This window comes from Calonectris borealis, chromosome 5 (genome assembly GCF_964195595.1).
Source record: "Calonectris borealis chromosome 5, bCalBor7.hap1.2, whole genome shotgun sequence".
Classification (NCBI taxonomy): domain Eukaryota; kingdom Metazoa; phylum Chordata; class Aves; order Procellariiformes; family Procellariidae; genus Calonectris; species Calonectris borealis.
The window spans coordinates 40,818,936-40,838,548 of NC_134316.1; the positions used below are offsets into that span (position 1 = coordinate 40,818,936).

Consider the following 19,613-nt stretch of genomic DNA (forward strand, 5'->3'; position numbering starts at 1 on the left):
AAAATGCTAGGGAAACGGCAGCCTGAATAGCCTTCCCGAGAGCCTTACCTTTGTTAAAACCCCCCATAAAACAAGATATCAGCTCTACCTTTCCTCCCCTCCCTTTAACCTGAACAAGGACTCCGCTACCTGCTTGAACCCACGTCTGCTGTCCAAATACCTGGCCCTTCCCCGATATTCCTGGTGTTAAACTGCCCCGCTAACACAGCCACACAGATGGCAGCACGTCTGCAGGGACGCCCAGCGCTGCCCAGCGCACCCGTGTTATCAAGGTAGTGCTTGCAAAGACCGACTCCAGCGTTTTCACGCTGACATGACAAAGTGTGTCTAACCCGAGCTGGCGGCGGCAGGGGATGGGACACGTCGTTTCCCCGGGGAAACGGAGCTCTGACCGGGGTTTCTCCGCTGGGATTACGCGGGAGAGCATGACGGAGGCAATGTTTCCACGACGTGGGCACCTCTTCACTAAAAACAGGCCATGTCCACCCAGTCAGTTTGGAGAGCATCAAGACAAGCCCTCTGCACCGCTGCGGTCCTCCTCAAGCACCGAGGGCTGCGGGGAGAACTTCAGAGGTGATTTCATCCACGGGCCAGGAAACAGCAGTCCCGTAAAAGTAACTGTCGATTGAAAACGGGGTAGGCTGGGTTTACGCTGATGAATTAGGGGACAGGAAAGGGAAAAAGGAGAGAGTGTTACTAATCTCTGGACAAACTTTCTTTCTAGAAAGATTAAGGAACGACTCTAGACTAATTCCCTGGCAGCACGGTTCCAGAAATTTCAAATCAAATGGCAAACTCCAGAGAAATTATTTAAATGTCATCATTTTAATATTAAATAAACTTAACTACGCAGAACACACCATGCCATTGCATAGGCAGTGACCTCATTGCTGTTACATGAGGTAACCATGTATCATCCAGGTAAAGAAATTCAGCACACGATGGGTAAATAGTTGATAACCGATGCAAACATGCTGTAAATGCAAGAGGCCTGACTTTCCCACGCAAGCATAATTTACACTGTTGCTAATGTGATTGTATATTCAGGCATAAGTAGAACTGCCTCACTCAACTAAACACAAACAAAACTAATTTGGAGCAAGTTACTTCAGTCCCTCGTTGATTTAAAGAAACCCTTTCAGCTGCCGAATGGGCAGTGCTCTCCACACACGCTCTCCATTGTTTTAATGCAGCGCCAGAAGCTGGAAAAATCCCATCATCTGCTGATTTTTTCCCTTCTCCGTTAGTTAAACCCCCTGTTTGGTTGGGAATTTCTAAGTGCCAATCGAGATTTCATCAACGTGGCAGCCAGTTTTCACTTCCCCGTCGAAGTCCCAGCAACATCAATATCTAGAGGGAAGTAAGAGGTACAGCTGCACCCTGCGGAGCATCAGTACGTGCTCGGGAGGGGGGAGCGAAATGTCTCAGTTTACTCTCTAAAAAATGCAATTTCAGGGTGATCTAAACATCTGAGTGAAGGAGTGAATTTGAATGAAGTAGTTTCAGTCAAAAGCAAGCAGGAGGGGAGAAAGGGTTAAGAGGCGGCAGAGGGAGAAACTGATTTTTCAGAAAGGGTGAGACATTTTGTGCCAGTGTTTCACAAACAAGAAGTCGGATTTTCATTTTGGAGCAGTACTTGCTTCAAAAGTCAGCTTGATGGAATTGTTTTTAAGAGAGGGAAAAATACTCGCAAATGAAATGTTTCATTCAAGCCTGCGCACACTTGGCAGTAGGAAAGGAAGGGAAAGGGTCGTTTCATTGAGAAAAAGAGAATGCGTTTCATTTCGAATCAAACCAAAATCTGTTCTCCTCACCGTGGTATTTTTCAGTTCAGTTATTTGAACAGCCTTTTTGAGCAACTGTCCAACAAAACGCTGCCAGAGACACCAAAACAGTAGGATTTTTTGTTTGTTTTTCACTGGAAAACCACCAGATTAAAATCCATGATTTTTTATCTCAGAGCTCACCAGTCCTTCCGCCCCAGATTAGCCAAGTCAAAGTGCAGGCCGTTCTTTAACCTGTAACGAGGGAGTAGCGTTGCTTTAACCTACACAACCGATACTTCATAGCAGCTAAATATCACATCGGATTAAACAAGAAATTAGCTAGTTCCACGGCAGTGGACACAAACGTCCCTCATTAAACAGTTCACTAGTCCTGCTCCTTTTCAGCACCAGAGGAACCGCAGAAGAACTATACAAAAGTAGAACGTTATCGTATTTAATGCCAGAAAATGATCTTCCACGGTACTACAGGGATCTGTGAGTCTTCTGACCCTGCTCTTAGCTGGCTGCTACATTGGCTAGCGGGACTGTTGCTTGGTGGTTCTGCTAATGGCAAAGAGGTTGGGAAGTCCTCTCCTACAGGCTGGTCTGACCAGGTTCTGGGCACCCCAACTCCTCTCACCTTTAACAGCTGTTAAGGGTGTTCATCACCTGCGACATTCACTGTTAGGTGGGATCCCCTCACCCAAGAGATGTTTGGCAATTTTCAATGATAGTTGCAGTGAGCCTAATGGGGATTAGTTCTTCTTCACATAATGCCAGACCCGTAAATATGTAAACAGTCACAGAGGAACCTAATGGGTGGAGATGTCCTTAGGAAATTCTTCTCCATTTTTTTCTTTCAGATCGCTAAGTACTTGTAAAATCTCACCCTTAGTGGAAGTGAGGAAGGGGTCTGGGAGAAATAATTAATGAAGTGGCTGACCTGGCCTTGCAAGGGAAATGAAGCTCCCTAACACAGGGAAGGTCCTCGTCTCCAGCTGAAGGAATACATGGCTCTGGACCATCTGGATGCCTGAAGAGTACAAAAACAATCTGAATTCAACCCAGAGAGAGTTTGTGGATAGTTAAAAACTCTCCTAAGCCTCCAGGCTGATGGACACATTCAGAGACACAGTCAGTGTGGAAAGACCTGAGAAGAGCTGGGACCTGTTCTTTAAGAAGCCCAAGCCCAGATATCTCAGCAATGGATGAGACTTCTGAGCCAAGATCCAGCTGCAGAATCCACTGCACCATAAAACAAGTTGTTGAGCCTGAGGAAAGGGCTGGAAAGACTTTAGTGTTGTTTAACACATTTAAGCCACTCTCAGCAGAGCACTGATGTGAAGCAACTATGATTTGTACCAACAGGAGAAAATTAATTTCTCAAACATAGGCTTAAACCCACCCCATGTAAACACCACCATACAAAGTGCTACATGAACTTGAAAGCTATGTCTCACTGGCTATCTGACACTAAAATAAAAGTACCCCTTTAGTGACAGCACAGCTTTCAGCTATTTCCCATGCAATGACTTCCTCCCACCTTGAAGATCTGGCCTCAATACCGACTCCTGAAATCATCACATGAAGAAGTTAATGGCTGTTGGCTAATGAAAGAAACCCAAAACTCTCTCCAGCATTTTTTAAAATCTCTAATCTGTTTCAAAAAAGAACACCGTATCTGAAAGATTTGGTCACGTTCATTCTCTTCCTGCAGTCCACAATGAAGCCACTGACACCAGGACACTAACAGCAAAGACTGAAGAAACATAATGAGAAGGGGCTTCAGTCCAAGCAAAAGATTACTCTTAACACCTGTGCAAACCTAGAGATAAACTAGAAGGTCTTACTGAGAATTGGTTATGGAAGATGAACACCACCGAGAAACGAAACTCCACTCCAAAAAAAACCACTCAGCGTAAGACATTGAAGGGAGGCTACGTCTGTTCCTGCTCCGGAGGTACCACCCATCAGCTGGGATCCCAAAGAAGGAGTACCCCTCTGCAAGCTCCCCAGAGCGGCTGCCTCTCTCAGGCAGGCAGCAGCAGTTCCAAGAGCTTCAGCCCACCGCCCAGCCTCAATGTTCAAGGTGTATTGCCTTTTCCGTAACAGTGCCATAGCTGGTTTGTAGGCCATTCAGAGCTACCACAGCTATCTTAGACAACATTAATCAAAACTGTTTCTAATTATATCCTGGATGGCACAACACTTTGCTCCAGAAATCTGTGCTTTTTTAAAGGTAAATGCCATCCTTCTCCCATCATGGTGCTCACACCATGGAATCATGAAGAATTACAGGCTGCAAGGACAAAACTTCATCAAATAACAGATGATATGGTAAAATTTTCTAACACACGGCAAGAATATTTGTTGAAACAGCAAAAAATGCAGTCAGGTCTTAAAAAATATACTGGTGAAATTAAGATGCCACAGATGGTTGGCTCTCATCTTAAGTCATTAAAATCAAAGACAGGACTAAACTGCAGCAAATGTCTAGCTTTGGTGCAGCAAAGGAAGGATAATTTCACAATAATTTCCAAGGGACAATGGAGATCTTAAACACATCAAGCCACAATTTGGACAAGTCCAGCCAAAGCTAAGGGGAGTAGTCACTGCTTATGTGTTCTGCTACATATGCTTTATGTAATTTAGGTCCTACTCAGCCATCTTCAACACTAGGGATGGGACAGGCTACAGAGAAGTTTATGTCATTGCTAACGAGCATTAAAAGCTTGGCTTTAGAGAGAAAGGGTCATGGGGCTTTTTATCATCTGTAGGCAGATGGATCTGATTACAAGTAGGGCTCACACTCCAGGATGCAAATTTAACCAGATTTTTCTTTTCCTGATTCCAGGCAAAAGTTTGGAATAAATCTTATATCAGCACAATATTCTAGTTCAGGTCAAAGCAAAGAAGCTGATGCCATTTTCAGCCCACCCAGAGAACTCGGCATTACAGCCCGTAGCTTTGCCAGCCTTCAGCTCAGCCTCAGCCCAGGGAAACCTGGCTTTGGGGGCACCCATTACCTGCCGCAATGCTGGCAGACATTTTTACTCCCTCCTCCTGCCACGTCTGACTCTCACCAGCAAGAACCCTTCTCCAAAGAGGAAAATAAGATACCTTCCTAGCCAGCATGCCAATGTAAATCTGCTCTGCGGCTTAGGGAACAGTGGTATTCTTTTCTGTTCAGATAATCCCTGCAAAATTAAAACTTTTCTTTAGAAGATTTCTATTCCCAGGCCTGTAGCTTAAAAAAAAACCAAAAAACAAAAAAAAACCAAACCAAAAAACCCCACCAAAAAAAAACCCCAAACAACAAAAAAAACCCCAACCAAACAAAAAAGGCACAAAAATGTTCAAAGTAATAAGACTTATGCAGAGTTGTTCTCTGGATTCTGACAGCCTGTAACAATAGCTCTGCTGTGGTGGGAAGGATCCCATTCATCTAAACAGGGTGTTGACAGACATCCATAAAGGCCAATTTCGACGTACACTTTCACTTCTGGTTACCTTAGCAGAAATGTCTAGCTCTGCTCTCTGCATCCATCACACTGAGGACAATGAAAATGACAACTGAGTTAGGATGGGAGATGACCTATTGAACAAGAAAAGTGCACTGATGCTACAAGCAGTTTCCTTCCTTCCTTTCTTCAGCTTTCCTTTCTTTGATTTGTCAGCATTCAGCTTTGCCCTCAGTCCAACCTCCGTCTGGGTCTCTCTGTCCTACGCAGCACAGCAGAAAGCTCAAGAGGAGCTAGGAGAACAACAAAAGCAGCAATGGCCGGGAGCTCAGGATCTGTCATCACATACCCTCCCTCCTCGCTCTGCTTTGGGGCAGGAAAAGAAGATTACTTGCCCCAAAAGTAGTTTTGTAGGCCTGCAACTCAGATTATTATAAGAATATCTGAGAGCAAATCGCAGAAAGGAGATTGGAAGTTGCTAGGAGGGGCTTTAAAACCAGCAATCCTATCACCCAATATGCACTCTAAGGAGAGCATCATAGCTACCTTCTCAGCACGGCTCAGAAATACCGGTAGCACTTTACCCCACCTTTTCAGCTGCCGCTGGTCCCCAGTGCCCAACAGGTGAAAAGGAAGGAAAGACCTTTTTAGCCACAGAACAGCTGAGGACAACCCAGTAAGAAGCCCATGAGCTGCTCTATCACATTCCAAACAGGTTCCCAAGAGCCTCAGTGACTGAGGACAGCAAAGGTAGCTGAACTGCCTTTTGGTTTCCTCCTTCCTCCAATGAATCAGCCAAAGGCTTTGCATAGGCAAAGAGAAGGTTTGAAGGCAAGCAGTGAAGTTTTCAAGTCATGTTCACCTGAAGAAAGAGTGAAGAAACAAAACACTAATGGAAATTAAAATTACACATGTGAAAAATAAAACTTCATAGGGAAGGCTATAAAAGACGACCAAAAATAGTTAATTCTCTGCTGCAAAGACACATACTCTGTCACACACAACTGTTAAAAATTAGGCAGGTAGGAGCCCATCTGTACAATTCTGTTCAATTCCTATATTGCCTGACTGGATTCATTTCTGACGTGTTCTTTAGGACTTATTTGCCATTTAATCTGCTGGGGGGGCAGTTGACTACTCTAAAGGATCTGTACCCCCATCAGAAGATCTCTTAAAAACTACACCTCAGCTGCTATTTTTGCAAGCAGCTGCCAAAGTAAAAAGGGCCATCTATAGCCTCTACTGGTAGCAGAGAAATTGATGGGAAGGCAGAGGAAAGGCAACAGAGCTTCATAAAAACGACAACAGGCCTATTAGGGAAGAGGACACACAGAGTTTCCTAAAAGGATGGCATCTAATCTGAAACAGTATTTTCTCTTTCTCTTTCCAACCTATACAACCATACTACTAATTTAATGTGTGTAAAGGGAGAGGGAGGGCCCGTGCCTGCGCTGTGAAATGCAGCAAAGGGAACCACTGTTTCCAGTTACTCCAGTGACTGGATTAGAAATGGCATAGGTAGAGTCAAGACTCCCTAAGGCAATGTAACCAAAATCTATACAAAAAGCTCTCATATAATTTAGACTCCATCCTTGAATCTAAATTAACTTAATGCAACTCTGTTAATCTCATGGAAAACGTTATTAAAATACATTTAGGAAGATCCTGTATTATCACCAAATGATAGGAAACACTCTTAAAATGAGTCCTACATAAAAGCAGTACTTTATTTCCTCCCTACATTCACTATAGCAAGCAATAGGACCAGTTTCTGAGGTCCAATGAATGGAGAAGAGAAAGTAAAAGATAAAAAGGAAGAGAATTGTTGGTTAACATCATGCTTCATTAAGAAATACAAAGCAAAATCCAGGGACAAAAGTCATAATTTACAAAATGGAAAAGGGAAACAAAATCAATAGAGGAGGAAGTTTTATTTTAAGCTTCAAAGAGAGTATTATAAACAATGGAGAGCTTAGAAAAGTTTATGTACAAGTATGTTATTCAACAATGTCTTTTTAAAAGAAGATTATTTTCACTAAAAAAGACCTTGTGGAATCAGTTTGATAAAGTAATATTTACAGAGGAATATACAGTAGGGATGTTGGAAGCAGAACTTTTATTTGGAAGGAATATTACACAAACTGAACACAGACCCTACAGTTTGCAAATCTTCATTACAGTTGTGCGTCTTGTTATATTTTGATGAAATAAAATTTGATTTCTTTTTTTCTCTAGAGGCAGTTCACCACTGCAATTTTAGAAACCAACAAAATGAACAAAACAAAACCATCCTGCTAAAGAGCCCGCTTAGGACATAAATTTTGTCATTTAACTTAGTGGGAGCAGGACTCAGGTCTACCAGACATCTTACATGGTTATTTTTGGCCCTATGTGTTAATCTGGGAAGGAGAAGGGGAAGGGAAAGAGGACAAAATCTGCTGCTACTGACACATGGAAACCTTTCAATGAGGTGAGTTTGAGTTTTAGGTGTGCAAGAAACACGATGAAGGATCAGGCTCTCTGGCAGCTTCACCTAGTCAGGATGCATTTTTTGTAGAAATAGCTTTTTTCACTCCGAAAGCCAACAAAAGCCACATTAACAAACCCGCTTTTTCTATCTGTACCCTGGGTGTATATCAACAGGTACATCTGGCACCCCTGTTACAGTGGAGAAGCTAATCTCAGAGCCAAGTCCAATACCCTTCTCCTAGGACACAAGGCTACCCTGCATCCTTACTAGACTGCATCACACATGACAGTGAACAATCCTGCGCTATCCACTGTGAGCAGATTTGGCAGCCGACAAAATCCTCCCGTGCTTGTATGGAGCAGAACACCTTATTTCACTGAGAAGATGACTAACAACTTAGAATTCGGCATGTGAACGTCCCTCACCACTGCCTCACAGGACAATTTAGGATTGTAGCTGCGGGAACTCGCATTCTTCTCCTCCTGAGTAACCCCTGTTGTTTACTGCTGACATGCGGGTGCACCTGTATGCTTTTCAAAGTCCACTACCACTTAAGAAAGGGCTGAAGTACACAAGGTTTCTACACATGGCATCATCCTTGACCCCAACAGAAGCTCCGTGCCAAGAGCACTTGAACATTTAGATACTTCCCTTACAACCAACTCGCAATCAGCTGTGGAATTACTAAAGCAAAAAATAATACTAAAATTAACAGAGTTGTTTTCCTTTTTTAAACCCCTCTTTCAGCAGAAGTATTTCACAGAGTTGCTCAAGACCAAATCTCTTTTACTGTGCAGAAGAGACACATCAATCCTATTGGGAGAAGACAGTCCTTTGAATTGGACACAAAATCTGGTAACAAAAAAATCCAGCCACTGAGCCTGGTCTTTGCTATTTCAACAGTTTTTGTTCAGATTTGTGCCTAACACAGTACAGCAAAGTAAGTTTTAAGCATCTAACAGGATAATATTATTAAGGAGAAAGTAAACCAGAACAATCTTCACTTACCACATCCAATTTGCAAAAAACAAAGATACCCAGCACATGTATGAATGGCTTCTTTAAAGTAAGAGAGAGAGCAGAGTTGATCTTTATTTTCATTATTTAAAAAAAGTTTTTTCCTTAAAGTAAATATTCAGTCTTTATTTTACATTAAGTGCTTTTTAAAATTTCATGTCTTCACAAAATTGCATTTAAAATTTGAAGTAAAATGTATTTCAAACAAAAATACTGTGCAACTTCAGCACTTCTTTTCTCTCTTAAATATCGAAATAAATAAAATAGTTAAGTCTTTTTTCAGTTTGTTTGTTTTTCAGTCAGTTCTACTGTAGATCAATTCCAGTTTGACCTGGGTTTATACACACGCTTAAAAGAAAGTGAAATCAAGACTTTAAAAAACTTCTTTGTATTGCACCAGCTTAGGGCATCCCCAGAACTTCTCTCAACAGTTGGCGGCTGACTTCCCACAGTCCAGGCTCCTGTGCCAGATGAAACATGGGTACGGAAGGGTCAGGGCAAGGAGAGGAGAAGTGTCAAAGCATCCTGGCTTCTCTCAGCCTTCTTCTGAAATGTCTTGCTTGAAGGATGCTGGAGTCCATGAGGGCAGGGCTGACTGCAGAGGGAAAGGCAATACAAAGTAAAACTAAACAAACTCAAACAGATAACAAAAGCAAGCGTTCAGAAAAAAACAGAAGAAGACAAACTAACCTTTCAACACTGTTTGCATTCTAGTTCTTTGAAAATATATCTCAACAGACTCAGTTTCAACTGACCGCGGGAGCCATAAGTAAATAGAAAGCAAACAAATAGGATATGAAGGAGCATATCCAAAAGAAAGGCACCGAATGCTGTCACTCTTTCTTACTGTGAACACCATTAAATAACCTTCATCATTCAGCTTAGATAGCTGTCTCTTCACTAGAGGTTAAGACCTTTGCTTATGAAATCCTGCTCTGATTACATTGCTATATTACTAATTATTTGTACAGAGCCACAAGTGTATGCAGCACTGCACAAAAGACACTTTAGAAGTCTGCATGATACGCATAGGGTGGCAGCAATGTGATAACTTCTGGAAATAAGTGAAAGACTGCATTTTGCATTGCGTTTAATCCATGAATGGACTAAGTTGCATACTACTAAGCTACTGAGCAGTATTAGATACCCAATAAAATCATCTCTATTTCCACAAAATGTAAGTGCCTCCCCCCATGCCTTCCCCACACCTCTCATATCAGTTCTGGATGACACAAAGGTCCGAAATCTTAGAAGATGCCAGTGACCAAAAGGATAACTCAAAGATATGAGCTGGCAGCATCCCCTTAACAGGGGTATCAGAACTTGAAATCGCAACAGCTGGGTTTTTTTTTCTAAATGTTATTACAACTTGTCTTCTCTATTGGCAGCTTAACACTCATGGAAATACAGACAGGGACATGAAAATGTTCTGACCCAATTTCAGTATTCTATGGTATTTATACAGGTCGGGTTTTTTTCAACCCTGGTAGATATCTGGCAAAGAGAACAAAGATTGGTAGGGTTTATTGTAATGGTTCAGTCAGCAAAAATACAGCCTGGCTACATTCCTGCACTGTGAGGGTTTGTCAAAACAACCCCACACCAGCATGAACACATGCATGTGCCTCATACTTTACATATACTCATGGCTACAAATTTTATATAAATAAGAAAATATCACGGAGAATAAGAAATGGGTGTTTATTGGAAACATCTACATATGTTGCAGCACAAAACGCGCTGGGCATATTTTGCAGTTTTTATAATAAGATGACTCCCAGTGGGGTCAATACAATGTTTTCTTCAGGAATTGATTCAGTAAAACTGCTTGCCATGGGGAAGACGCAAACTGCATGAGGGGCCAGGCTTTGAAAGCTACATAGTTTGATGGTATTTGAATTATAATTTTAGGGCCCATCTCAAAATATCATTGCAAGAATTAACCAAAGAAAGGCCAAGCAGGCAGAGAGAACGCAGTGGTGACCCAGCACGGTCCGGACTCAGCGACTCTCTGGGTGCAGTTCTCATTTGCTCCATGCATCAGCAGGCAGCAAACTGAGTCTCTGTCTTCAATCAAGAGCCTAAGCTGAGGTCTGTAAAATGGCAAACTGGAACTCAAAATGAATAACTAATGTAAAAGCTCAAAGGCAAAACAATGCGGGGAGGGGATTCTAATAACACATTCTGCTGAAACAAATGGCCATCTCGGAGCTTGTCTACACCATACTAGCAAGCGTATTAACAGTGAGGTTTCATTCAATAAAAGCATAGCTAAGAAAGCCCAGTGCTAATCCTTCCGAAGGCAGTGGTAAGGTTCTCTCTGGACCTTGTTTCAGCAGCCTGGGCTCATCATTTATGACCTTACCACATATGTACAATGTTATTCCAAGCACCATTACATATACAAGAAATAAATATCCAACCCACAAAACTAGGGGCGCCCGGGTGGAGGGAAGAGATGCAAAATGAAGCAAAATAGATTTCAGTTCCATCCCTGTTCTGCCACATGCCTCACGGTCTCCTTTTATTTTTTAACTGTTATGCCAGAATCCCACATTTTCTTAAAATTTTCTCAATATATATTATCACGCTTAAAATTTTAAACTGTTTTCATGCAAGAGCTGAGGTCTGTCCCTGCTAAAATGTCAACTAATTAAGAGCCACAAAAGGGAACATGCTAAGGATCAGTGCACACTCTACATAGCCTTTCTTCCCACTAATCAGCTGCTCAAGCAGCACGTCACTTCCTTATTTCTCCTGCTCCCATCTGTGAATCAGAGTTTGCAGAGGATGGCTCAGGAAATTATGGGTCCTTTCTAAGATCCTTTAGTATGAAGCAGTAGAAAGGTGCCTGAGGAGACAGCTCACATGATTAAACACAGAAAAGTCTGAATTTAGGACCTGAAATGAAACATCCCCTTATTCACATTTCACATCGGAGCTGTTTTATTTTGGTACATGGTTTTGGTGGGAGCATATGTTTCAGGAGAATCTTTGGACAGCCTTGTGCTAACCTGCCTCTAATAAGAAGGATGTCTTTGGAGGAGGACTGGAAGAGCCAGGCTTGTGATTAGTTGAAGGACTGCACCTTCAAAGATCTTCTTATGAAGCTCAGAACAGCAGGTCTCATTGAACTGCTGAAATCACTGGGGAATACAGAGGATCACATTCCTTTCTGATTTCGAAGATGACTGTATTTTTTAGGTACAACCCGGAATTCACATTGAAAACTCTCTTTATGCCTTCCTAGTTTGATTTGGGACTTATGTGTCTTTGAAGATACAATTGACACTGTGCAGTTCCCTCATTTCTGACCTGGCTATGCTAGTGTCAGGCTCCTCTTTTTTTTTTTTAATTGCACTTATGAAATCTCCTCCTACATATTTTCTGCTTCATTAACATTGTCATCTTCCCCTTGTCCATCTGCGAGGGTCTCATGTAGCAGCCCCTTTGCTTTGCTTTCCTTCCATCTTGAACTTATGAGTTACCAACCTTCTTTCCCTGTTCCCAGCCTTCACTCTGGCAGTACCTGCCCTGAGAACATTTCATTTCCATATCAACACTTCATTCAATATTCACTGTTAGCGCTACTTTACAACCTAGCTTAAACAAGTACTCTTTTAGCTTCCATCTCTACATCTTAATTTCCTCCCTGTGATTGATGCCTTCTTACGGTCAGTACCACACTGCTCAGCTTGCTGGACTAAACTCGTGTTAGTTATCTCAGTCTAATAAGACATCTTCAGGAATCCAAGGACTACTCTGCTCTCCATAACAGTGAATTTATTTTACCTTCCTTCCTCTCTCAGAACTAGATTGAACTAGTGACCATCCACATTAATGGTATAAATAACAGTGATGGATATTTTTCTATGCTATCTGTAATAAATGTCAGCTGGCAATTTTTATGCACTCTGTGAGCTGTTGTGGTTTCTTTCTGAGGGTACTGCGCTACCCGGTTGTCACAAAGATGGGTGGTTAGGTTGCGAAAGGATTAAGACTGTATGCATTGTTATAGTAACTGCATTTGTGAAACTAAATCAAGACTTAATGAATTATGGGCATCTGATTATTGTTTGTAGAGCCCAGAATGTGTTAGGCATAGTTCTCAAAAGACAATGGTAAGGACTCCACTTGGAAAAAATTATATTTAGAGTATGCCTATTCTGCAGTTGGTGCAGTGACTGGAGTTCTTCAGAAAGATGTACCTGGGTAGGTTTCAGCTAGCTAGCTCAGGTGCTGTGAGGACTATAGTCAGCACAGAGCTCAGGTTGGCCTGCGACAGCATGCAAGAAGCTGGGTAAATACAGCGCTTAACGCTGAGCTCTGTGCTGCCATCCCTGCACCGGTGGCCAGGTGCAGCTGGCTGGTTCCAAGTGTGTCAAGCCTACAGCTCTCAGGCAGTAAAAGGTAGACAGAAAACTGAACTCTCTTCAAGTCCTTGATAAGTCAGGTCCCCATTACTCCTGTGAGCCTTTCCCTGTCAAAGCATACTCTGATTGTATTTTGAGGAACACTGGGTAAAATTAAAATTCTTTTCTTAACCTTCTAATCTGTCTTGACATGACTGCTACATGGATATAAGAAGTAGTTGCAAGACGGATGCAAGAAATCATGTTGTTTGTTTACTGTGGATTTGGCATATTTCTAGGTACTTGCTCCCTTTCTATTCTCCCTGTTGTTCACACGGGCACATCAAAGAGTAGCAAGAGAAAGAAAAAAAATTTTTTTAAAAGGAAAAGAATATATTACTAATACCACAAATGTAAGTGCAGGGCTTGAAGGGCAGGAGTAGCAGAAGAAATCAATTTGAACTTCATTTTTTAAATTCTGTAACATTTCAAGTTTGTGGTATTTCTTTGCAAACAGAAAACAACTCTATTTCTGGACCAGATTCTGCTCTCAGTTACATTAGCATAAATTTAGACAAAATCCACTGGACTTTACTGATATTACTCTTTGCCTACAGTAAGGTCAGTATGGAACAAGTGAACCCACAGTGCCTCACACAAGGGCTGGTTCCACCCATTCTTGGTTGGGAAGTGTCTTCCATCTTGACTTCTGTTGCTCTTTATTTTAATGTCTGCTTTACCTATATGTGTGCATGTGCCTGTGTACATACATTTGATATATGTTTACCTATACACACACACACACACAGAGATATAAAATGATACAGATATGCAAACTATCCTAACTCTTTCAGGGATTTGGGAAAAGCAGACACGTACATGTCTGTGCCTCACCCCTGTAAACCATCTGAAGTTTGAGCTTTTAGTAAATATGGAAGAGTCGCAAAATATTACAAATGTATCTTGTGTTCTTTCAGAGAAAAAGGGACTGGTTGTGGAAGGAATGAGTGGTTTTATCAGTTAAAGTACACTTCTCATTGAGTGCATTAAGTCAAAATATCATTGATTTGACATTGGATCAATTATAATACACTAGCAGGAACAGAATAGCAACAGAAAAGGATTATCAATATGGGGAAAGCTTAAACAAGGCTTTCTCCTGGCAGGTATGCATGGCTCTGGCATGCACTGTCCTATGGTATAAACACACAGAGGTATTTCGTAAAGTTTTGTAACACCATTCTGAAGGCAGATTATTAATGTAATCTAGACATCAGTAGCATGTATTCTGGATTTACGCCCATGTACCTAAAAGCAGAATCTGTCCACTGCTTATTCCATGTCTAAAGTGAACAATAAAAAAAACTAGAGACTGGATCCTTTCTCTTTTTTTTAAGGTTTATAGGAGGCAAAAAAAGTTGAAAGAGCTCTCACAGACAGTATTGTACTACCCCAGCAAAAGAAACAGGAGAAATGGAATCCACTTGGATAGGCTTCGTTCATGCATTAGAACAATATATATACAAAGTCTTTATTGCAAGGCTGAGATTTTTATTCTGGTATCAAAAACACACACCTCCAGTTTAAGAATTAGGCACTGCCTAGATAAATGTCTATTTTGCCTCTGATTTAAATGAGGTCATGATTTCACCCTGTTTGGCATTATAATCATCAGTAAAAATATATCCTTAGAACCTAATCTCGCCCCCGCTCCAGGGAGATTCTTGCCTGCATTAGGACAGCAAAACGTAACCTACACACTGACTCCTTTTGAATCACTTCTGACTATACACGAGGCAGGATCCTGCTCCTACAGAACTTCCATTAGCTTCACAGGGGTGTGAATCTGGCACATACTCATAACACAATTTAATCCACGGGACTTACTCCTACAACAAAGCTCAGTCAAGGGTCTGTTGAAAATCCAGGACACAGAGATTTCAGATTGAGTGAAAGACATTTCAGCTTGGACATACCTTTTAAATCCTGCTGCATGTTTCCTCCTTTCTGGGAAAGTCGCTGGGAAGGGAGTCACTCTCTTCTCCATTGCCCTTGGAACTTTAATGAGTATTGCTTTGGTTTATTTCAAGAGAAGCTATTGAAAAGCAAACAAAGTGTCTCACAAGACACTACAGAGAGAAAAAACTGGGTGACACAGGAAAAATGCTGTGAATTTAAATTTAAAAATGGAAAGAAAAGTACAGGTGAGGTATTTTTCCATATTATTTCTTCCATGATTCTGCTCTTCCATCTGTTTTGTCTTTGACGTCTACGACTTGCCATTCATATTTCATCCCTATGCTTGGAAATTGCTGTCCATGAAGTGAAAGGTGAAGGAAAAGAAAAAAAAGTAGAACAGAGTGAGGAAGACATGAAGGGGTGCAGGGAGGAAGAGATCTATTGAGTGTAAAAGTGTCCAAAGGAGGGATGGAAACGTGTTCCCCAAGGTCATGGTCTTCAATGGTACTGCTTGTATTTTCAGGCTGTTAAAGACAAGCGTAGCAGGTGTACAAGAAGAGCCAAACTCCACATGCTACAGTAAGTGCAAAATCTCAAAACGCAGAAGCCATCACATCAAGGGTTTCCTTGTCCTCCGATAGAGTCCGCCCACAGTGGTTCTCTAGAAACAGTTCTATTATCAAGTAGACATCCATTGCTTTTTTGTTTTTTTTTTTTTGTATTTTTATTTAAAAAGTAGTTTTTCTAATAATATATAGAATATATAAATAATAATAATTAAAAAAAACTATTTGGGTTTGCTTTCTGCTCTCCAACCCATCTGTCTTTTTCGTGGTTTGCCGATATATATATTAAAAGACAAGAAAATCAACTCTGCTCACTATTAAAAAAATATTAAATCCACCTTTTACGTTTCCAGAGAGAAAGAGAAGGGGGGGAGGTGGGAGAAAAACAAATTAAAATGAAAAAAATAACAGGAAAATCAAAACTTTCTGTCTCTTCAAAGTAGTTGTCAAGAGCTTTAAACGCTTGTGCTTTCAGTGTACACCCCACAGGAAAAACAACAAAAATAACAACAGCAACCAAAAAAAAAAAAAACAAAACCAAAAACCCAAGGACCTAAAATTAAAAAAAAAAAAGGTAATAATAATCCTAGTAGTAAAAAGGACAGCAAATCGCTCAGAGTTTTTGTGTCTTTTTAGTTATTTTAGCAGCTGCCCTTTTTGTCTGCGGAGGGAGAGCTGCCACCACAGCCACCTCCTCGGCTTGAGAGAGGCTCTTCTGCATCATCCTCGTCAAAGCCATGAAAGGTCGAGGTGTCGCTTTCTGACGTGGAACCGAACAAGTCCTCCGTAGTGCGTGCTGGCGCTGCTTCGTCCCTCCTGCCTTCTCTTCCCAAATGAGCTGACATGTATGATGAATATATCAGCACATGGGTTAAGCAACAGGCATCATCATCATCATTTTTTTAATCATCATTATTATTAAACAATTCAGACTATCGAGCTCATAGGTATGTGCTTGTATGTGCCCGCGCACCTCAACAACATAGCTCGGTAGAACTGCAGTAAGAAAAATAAAAAAGGATCAGTTTCTCTTTCAAAGAAAAAAAATCTGCAAACAACACAGGTGCCCATAGCTATGGCAGCGAAAGGGTTAATCTTGTTTTCCTCTCTTCAAAAGACATTAAAATATTTCCTCTTGATTATTTAGATCAATTTTAAAAGATTTTTAGACCGTATAAGTAATTAGACACCGTTAGCTCTAAGCACAATGCTGTCCTTCAGACTGGCATCAACTGTCACAAATTTACTGCTATCGAAATGTAACCCACTAGATAGCTCATCAGCCTCAGGACTATTTTTTATCCCTGTCCTTCACCTTATCCTAAAAAGCCTCCTCTGTAGACAAAATGAAATATGTTTTGAAGACTAAGTCAAAGTAACCTAAACAAATCCTTTTATTACAATTTCGGTGCATCTCCTTCAAAAATAAAAAATCCCAAACCAAATATATACAGTTCAGCAACTGAAACAACTAAGATGAGAGGTGACTTGTCTTGGGGAACACTGAAAAGTTCAAATATGTGTGAGTCAATCCAACTTTCAATATGCAACAGGAAATTCTCCACACAGGACAATAGCAGCAGCAGCAGCAACAACAACAACAACAAAAAGAAGACTCTTCAAAAGAGAAGTCAAATACTGAAACCTGCAAAACTGAGGTTTATTTTCTCCCTCAATCAAACATGTTATGTGATTAATAGTATAGCCTTCAAATTCTCTCTTCAGGAAAGGTAGAGAAAAAGATATCTCTTGTGCCCCAGGAAAATGAAAGTGTGAGATTTTAGGGAACGGCTACTTTATTATTCAGAAAGAGTAGCATGGTATTAAGTAACCAACTGTTTGGTCCCCACTCCAGCTACAGGAATCAGCCATATAACAAGTAGACTGCATTGCTTGAGACACGAAGAATTAAATCCTGTTCACAAAAAGAAAATGGATATAACAAAATAATTGGCAGATGAACCACCTTGTAGAGATGTGATTTTACTGACTTTGTGAAGGGAAGAAACAATATAATTTCCATGACCTCTCTTTCAGTATAATGAAAATATTCTCCATTATCAAGAAAGAGAAAGATGGCAGCCACCAAAGAGGTTTCATTGTTTTAGTTTACAGATTAATGTGTGGTTGTACCTTAATCACTTTCATCACACATCAGTCACACCATTGCAGACCCCTATGAACGACCCAGGTGGGTCAGAATTTGTACAAGGATAGCATTTAATGGAAATGATTTTGCACAATTTAGGTTACATGCCGATCTACTTGTTCTATCACACTAAGGAATCAAGGGAATTAATGTATTTGTGTTACATTCTGATATCATCACCATAGCAATGTTTAAATAGCAAAAAAATATGGATCCATCTCACTGTGCCGTATCAGGACAATGCTGAAATTAGTTATATCGAACTAGAACAATCAAGGGGAACGGCAATGATCTTCCAAGATGGCACCACAGACCACATGAGCTTCCCCCTTCAGTTATTAAGAAGCAAACACGTATACACTAAAAGGTCCACGCCCCTGACTGTACAGCACTCATAAGGACGCCCCCGGAGAAAACCGAAGGGGTTGCCATCGGTCCTCTGGTGACCAGTCAGTATCACTTCAGAATATCTTCAAAGGTCACAACAACTGCAGAAGGCAATTTGTCACCGAGAGTCTAGTCCTGCTCCCACTGAATGCGGTAAGAGGCTTACTATAAATTTCAACAGGAGCATAAAAAGGCCATTCCCTCGGCACGAGAGCTCCACATTGCATTTCAGCCATCACACAACAGACATCTTTCAGTGACTACAGTACAGAAGCAGCAGCAGAAATACTGAATTTCAAGGTCTCTTTGGTTTTCAGATTTCCATATGATGGTCTTATCACCACTAGTATCGCCACTGTCCAGAAATATCACAACTGGAAACTTGGACCAAAGCTGGAATATGCAGTTGTTAAAGGTTTCCTATTCCCTCTACCACCACCACCACCTCCCATGTGAGCTATAAATAACTGCTCAGATAGGATAAAATTTCCCCAAAAAAAGAGAAAGAGAGGGAAAAAAAAAAAAAAAGAAAGGAAGGAAGAAAACAACAGTCCAGAAATAAAGACAACTCTGAATGGAAAAGACACAATTGCTTACATTTAAAAAGAGAGAAGGGAAGAAAACGGAGAAATAAAAACCTCTTTAAACAAAATTAATGATAGTCATCTTGTAAGAGGATAATTCTTGACAGCTACCCCCATCCCTACCCTGTAATTTCCTCCCTCTTTCTTTTTTGGATGAAGAAATGCATGAAATGTGTAATCAATGGAAATGCTTGTCATGCAACTTTCATAAATCTTGTAAGTAATTTATAGTTGTAATTGCAGCATTTGAAGACAGAGCCCATTCTTTAACATTGTCATAGGATTTTCTCCTTCCATTTGAAGAACAACTAGTACATGTACCAACGTTCACAGAAGCCAAAAAATACATTAAAACTTTATTATTTCGTAGGACCCCATTAGCTTAAGAATGTGAATCCAACAATGGGGTTTATAACAGAAAATTTCCCAGTCATCCTTTCCCACAAACACAGACAAGAGGTAAGACCTCGTCTTCTCTCCCCTCCCAAATGCGCTGCCTTTCTTCAAAATCTTCAGAGGGAGCAAAAAACAAATCACACAAATGCCTTTGTACAAGAAAGTTGCAAAAAGGAGTCACCTACCAGAGCGCCCACAGTCTGAGCACGATACAAGTTCCTCAGGCCGGCCACTTTTTTTGTTCATATTGGAGCCTCCCAGGCAGAAGTCACAGTAGTTATTGGGAATGATGACCCCATCTGGTCCTTTCTGGGCTGCAGTCAGGTTAGAAATCAGATTTACTTAAAGAGCATTCAGTTTGGACATTTCCCCCTTCTCCTTGATATGATGTTAGCTCTTGCAGGCCACAGTCTCCCCAAAATATTGTCAATTAGAACAAAAAGTGAACTGTATAAGTCACCTCCATTTTAAGTACACCCTGTGTTGTATCTATTTTGCCTGAAATG

At 41.0% G+C, this 19,613-nt stretch overlaps 1 protein-coding gene across 4 annotated transcripts in view; it reads right to left on the minus strand.

Annotated features, from left to right (window-relative positions):
• Positions 1 to 19,613, minus strand: part of DPF3 (double PHD fingers 3) — a 153,950-nt gene that overhangs the window by 11,641 nt on the left and 122,696 nt on the right. For 2 of the 4 annotated variants that reach the window (XR_012673931.1, XR_012673932.1), the window contains 3 exons: positions 19,293 to 19,421; positions 15,043 to 16,429; positions 8,706 to 9,309 (listed from right to left, as the gene is read on the minus strand). Coding sequence is in view for 2 of the 4 variants with exons in the window: in XM_075151983.1 (XP_075008084.1) it covers positions 19,293 to 19,421 (129 nt within the window). In the remaining 2 variants the exon portion in view is untranslated. The remainder of the gene's footprint in view (positions 1 to 8,705; positions 9,310 to 15,042; positions 16,430 to 19,292; positions 19,422 to 19,613) is intronic. The other 2 variants (XM_075151983.1, XM_075151985.1) reach the window with 1 other exon arrangement.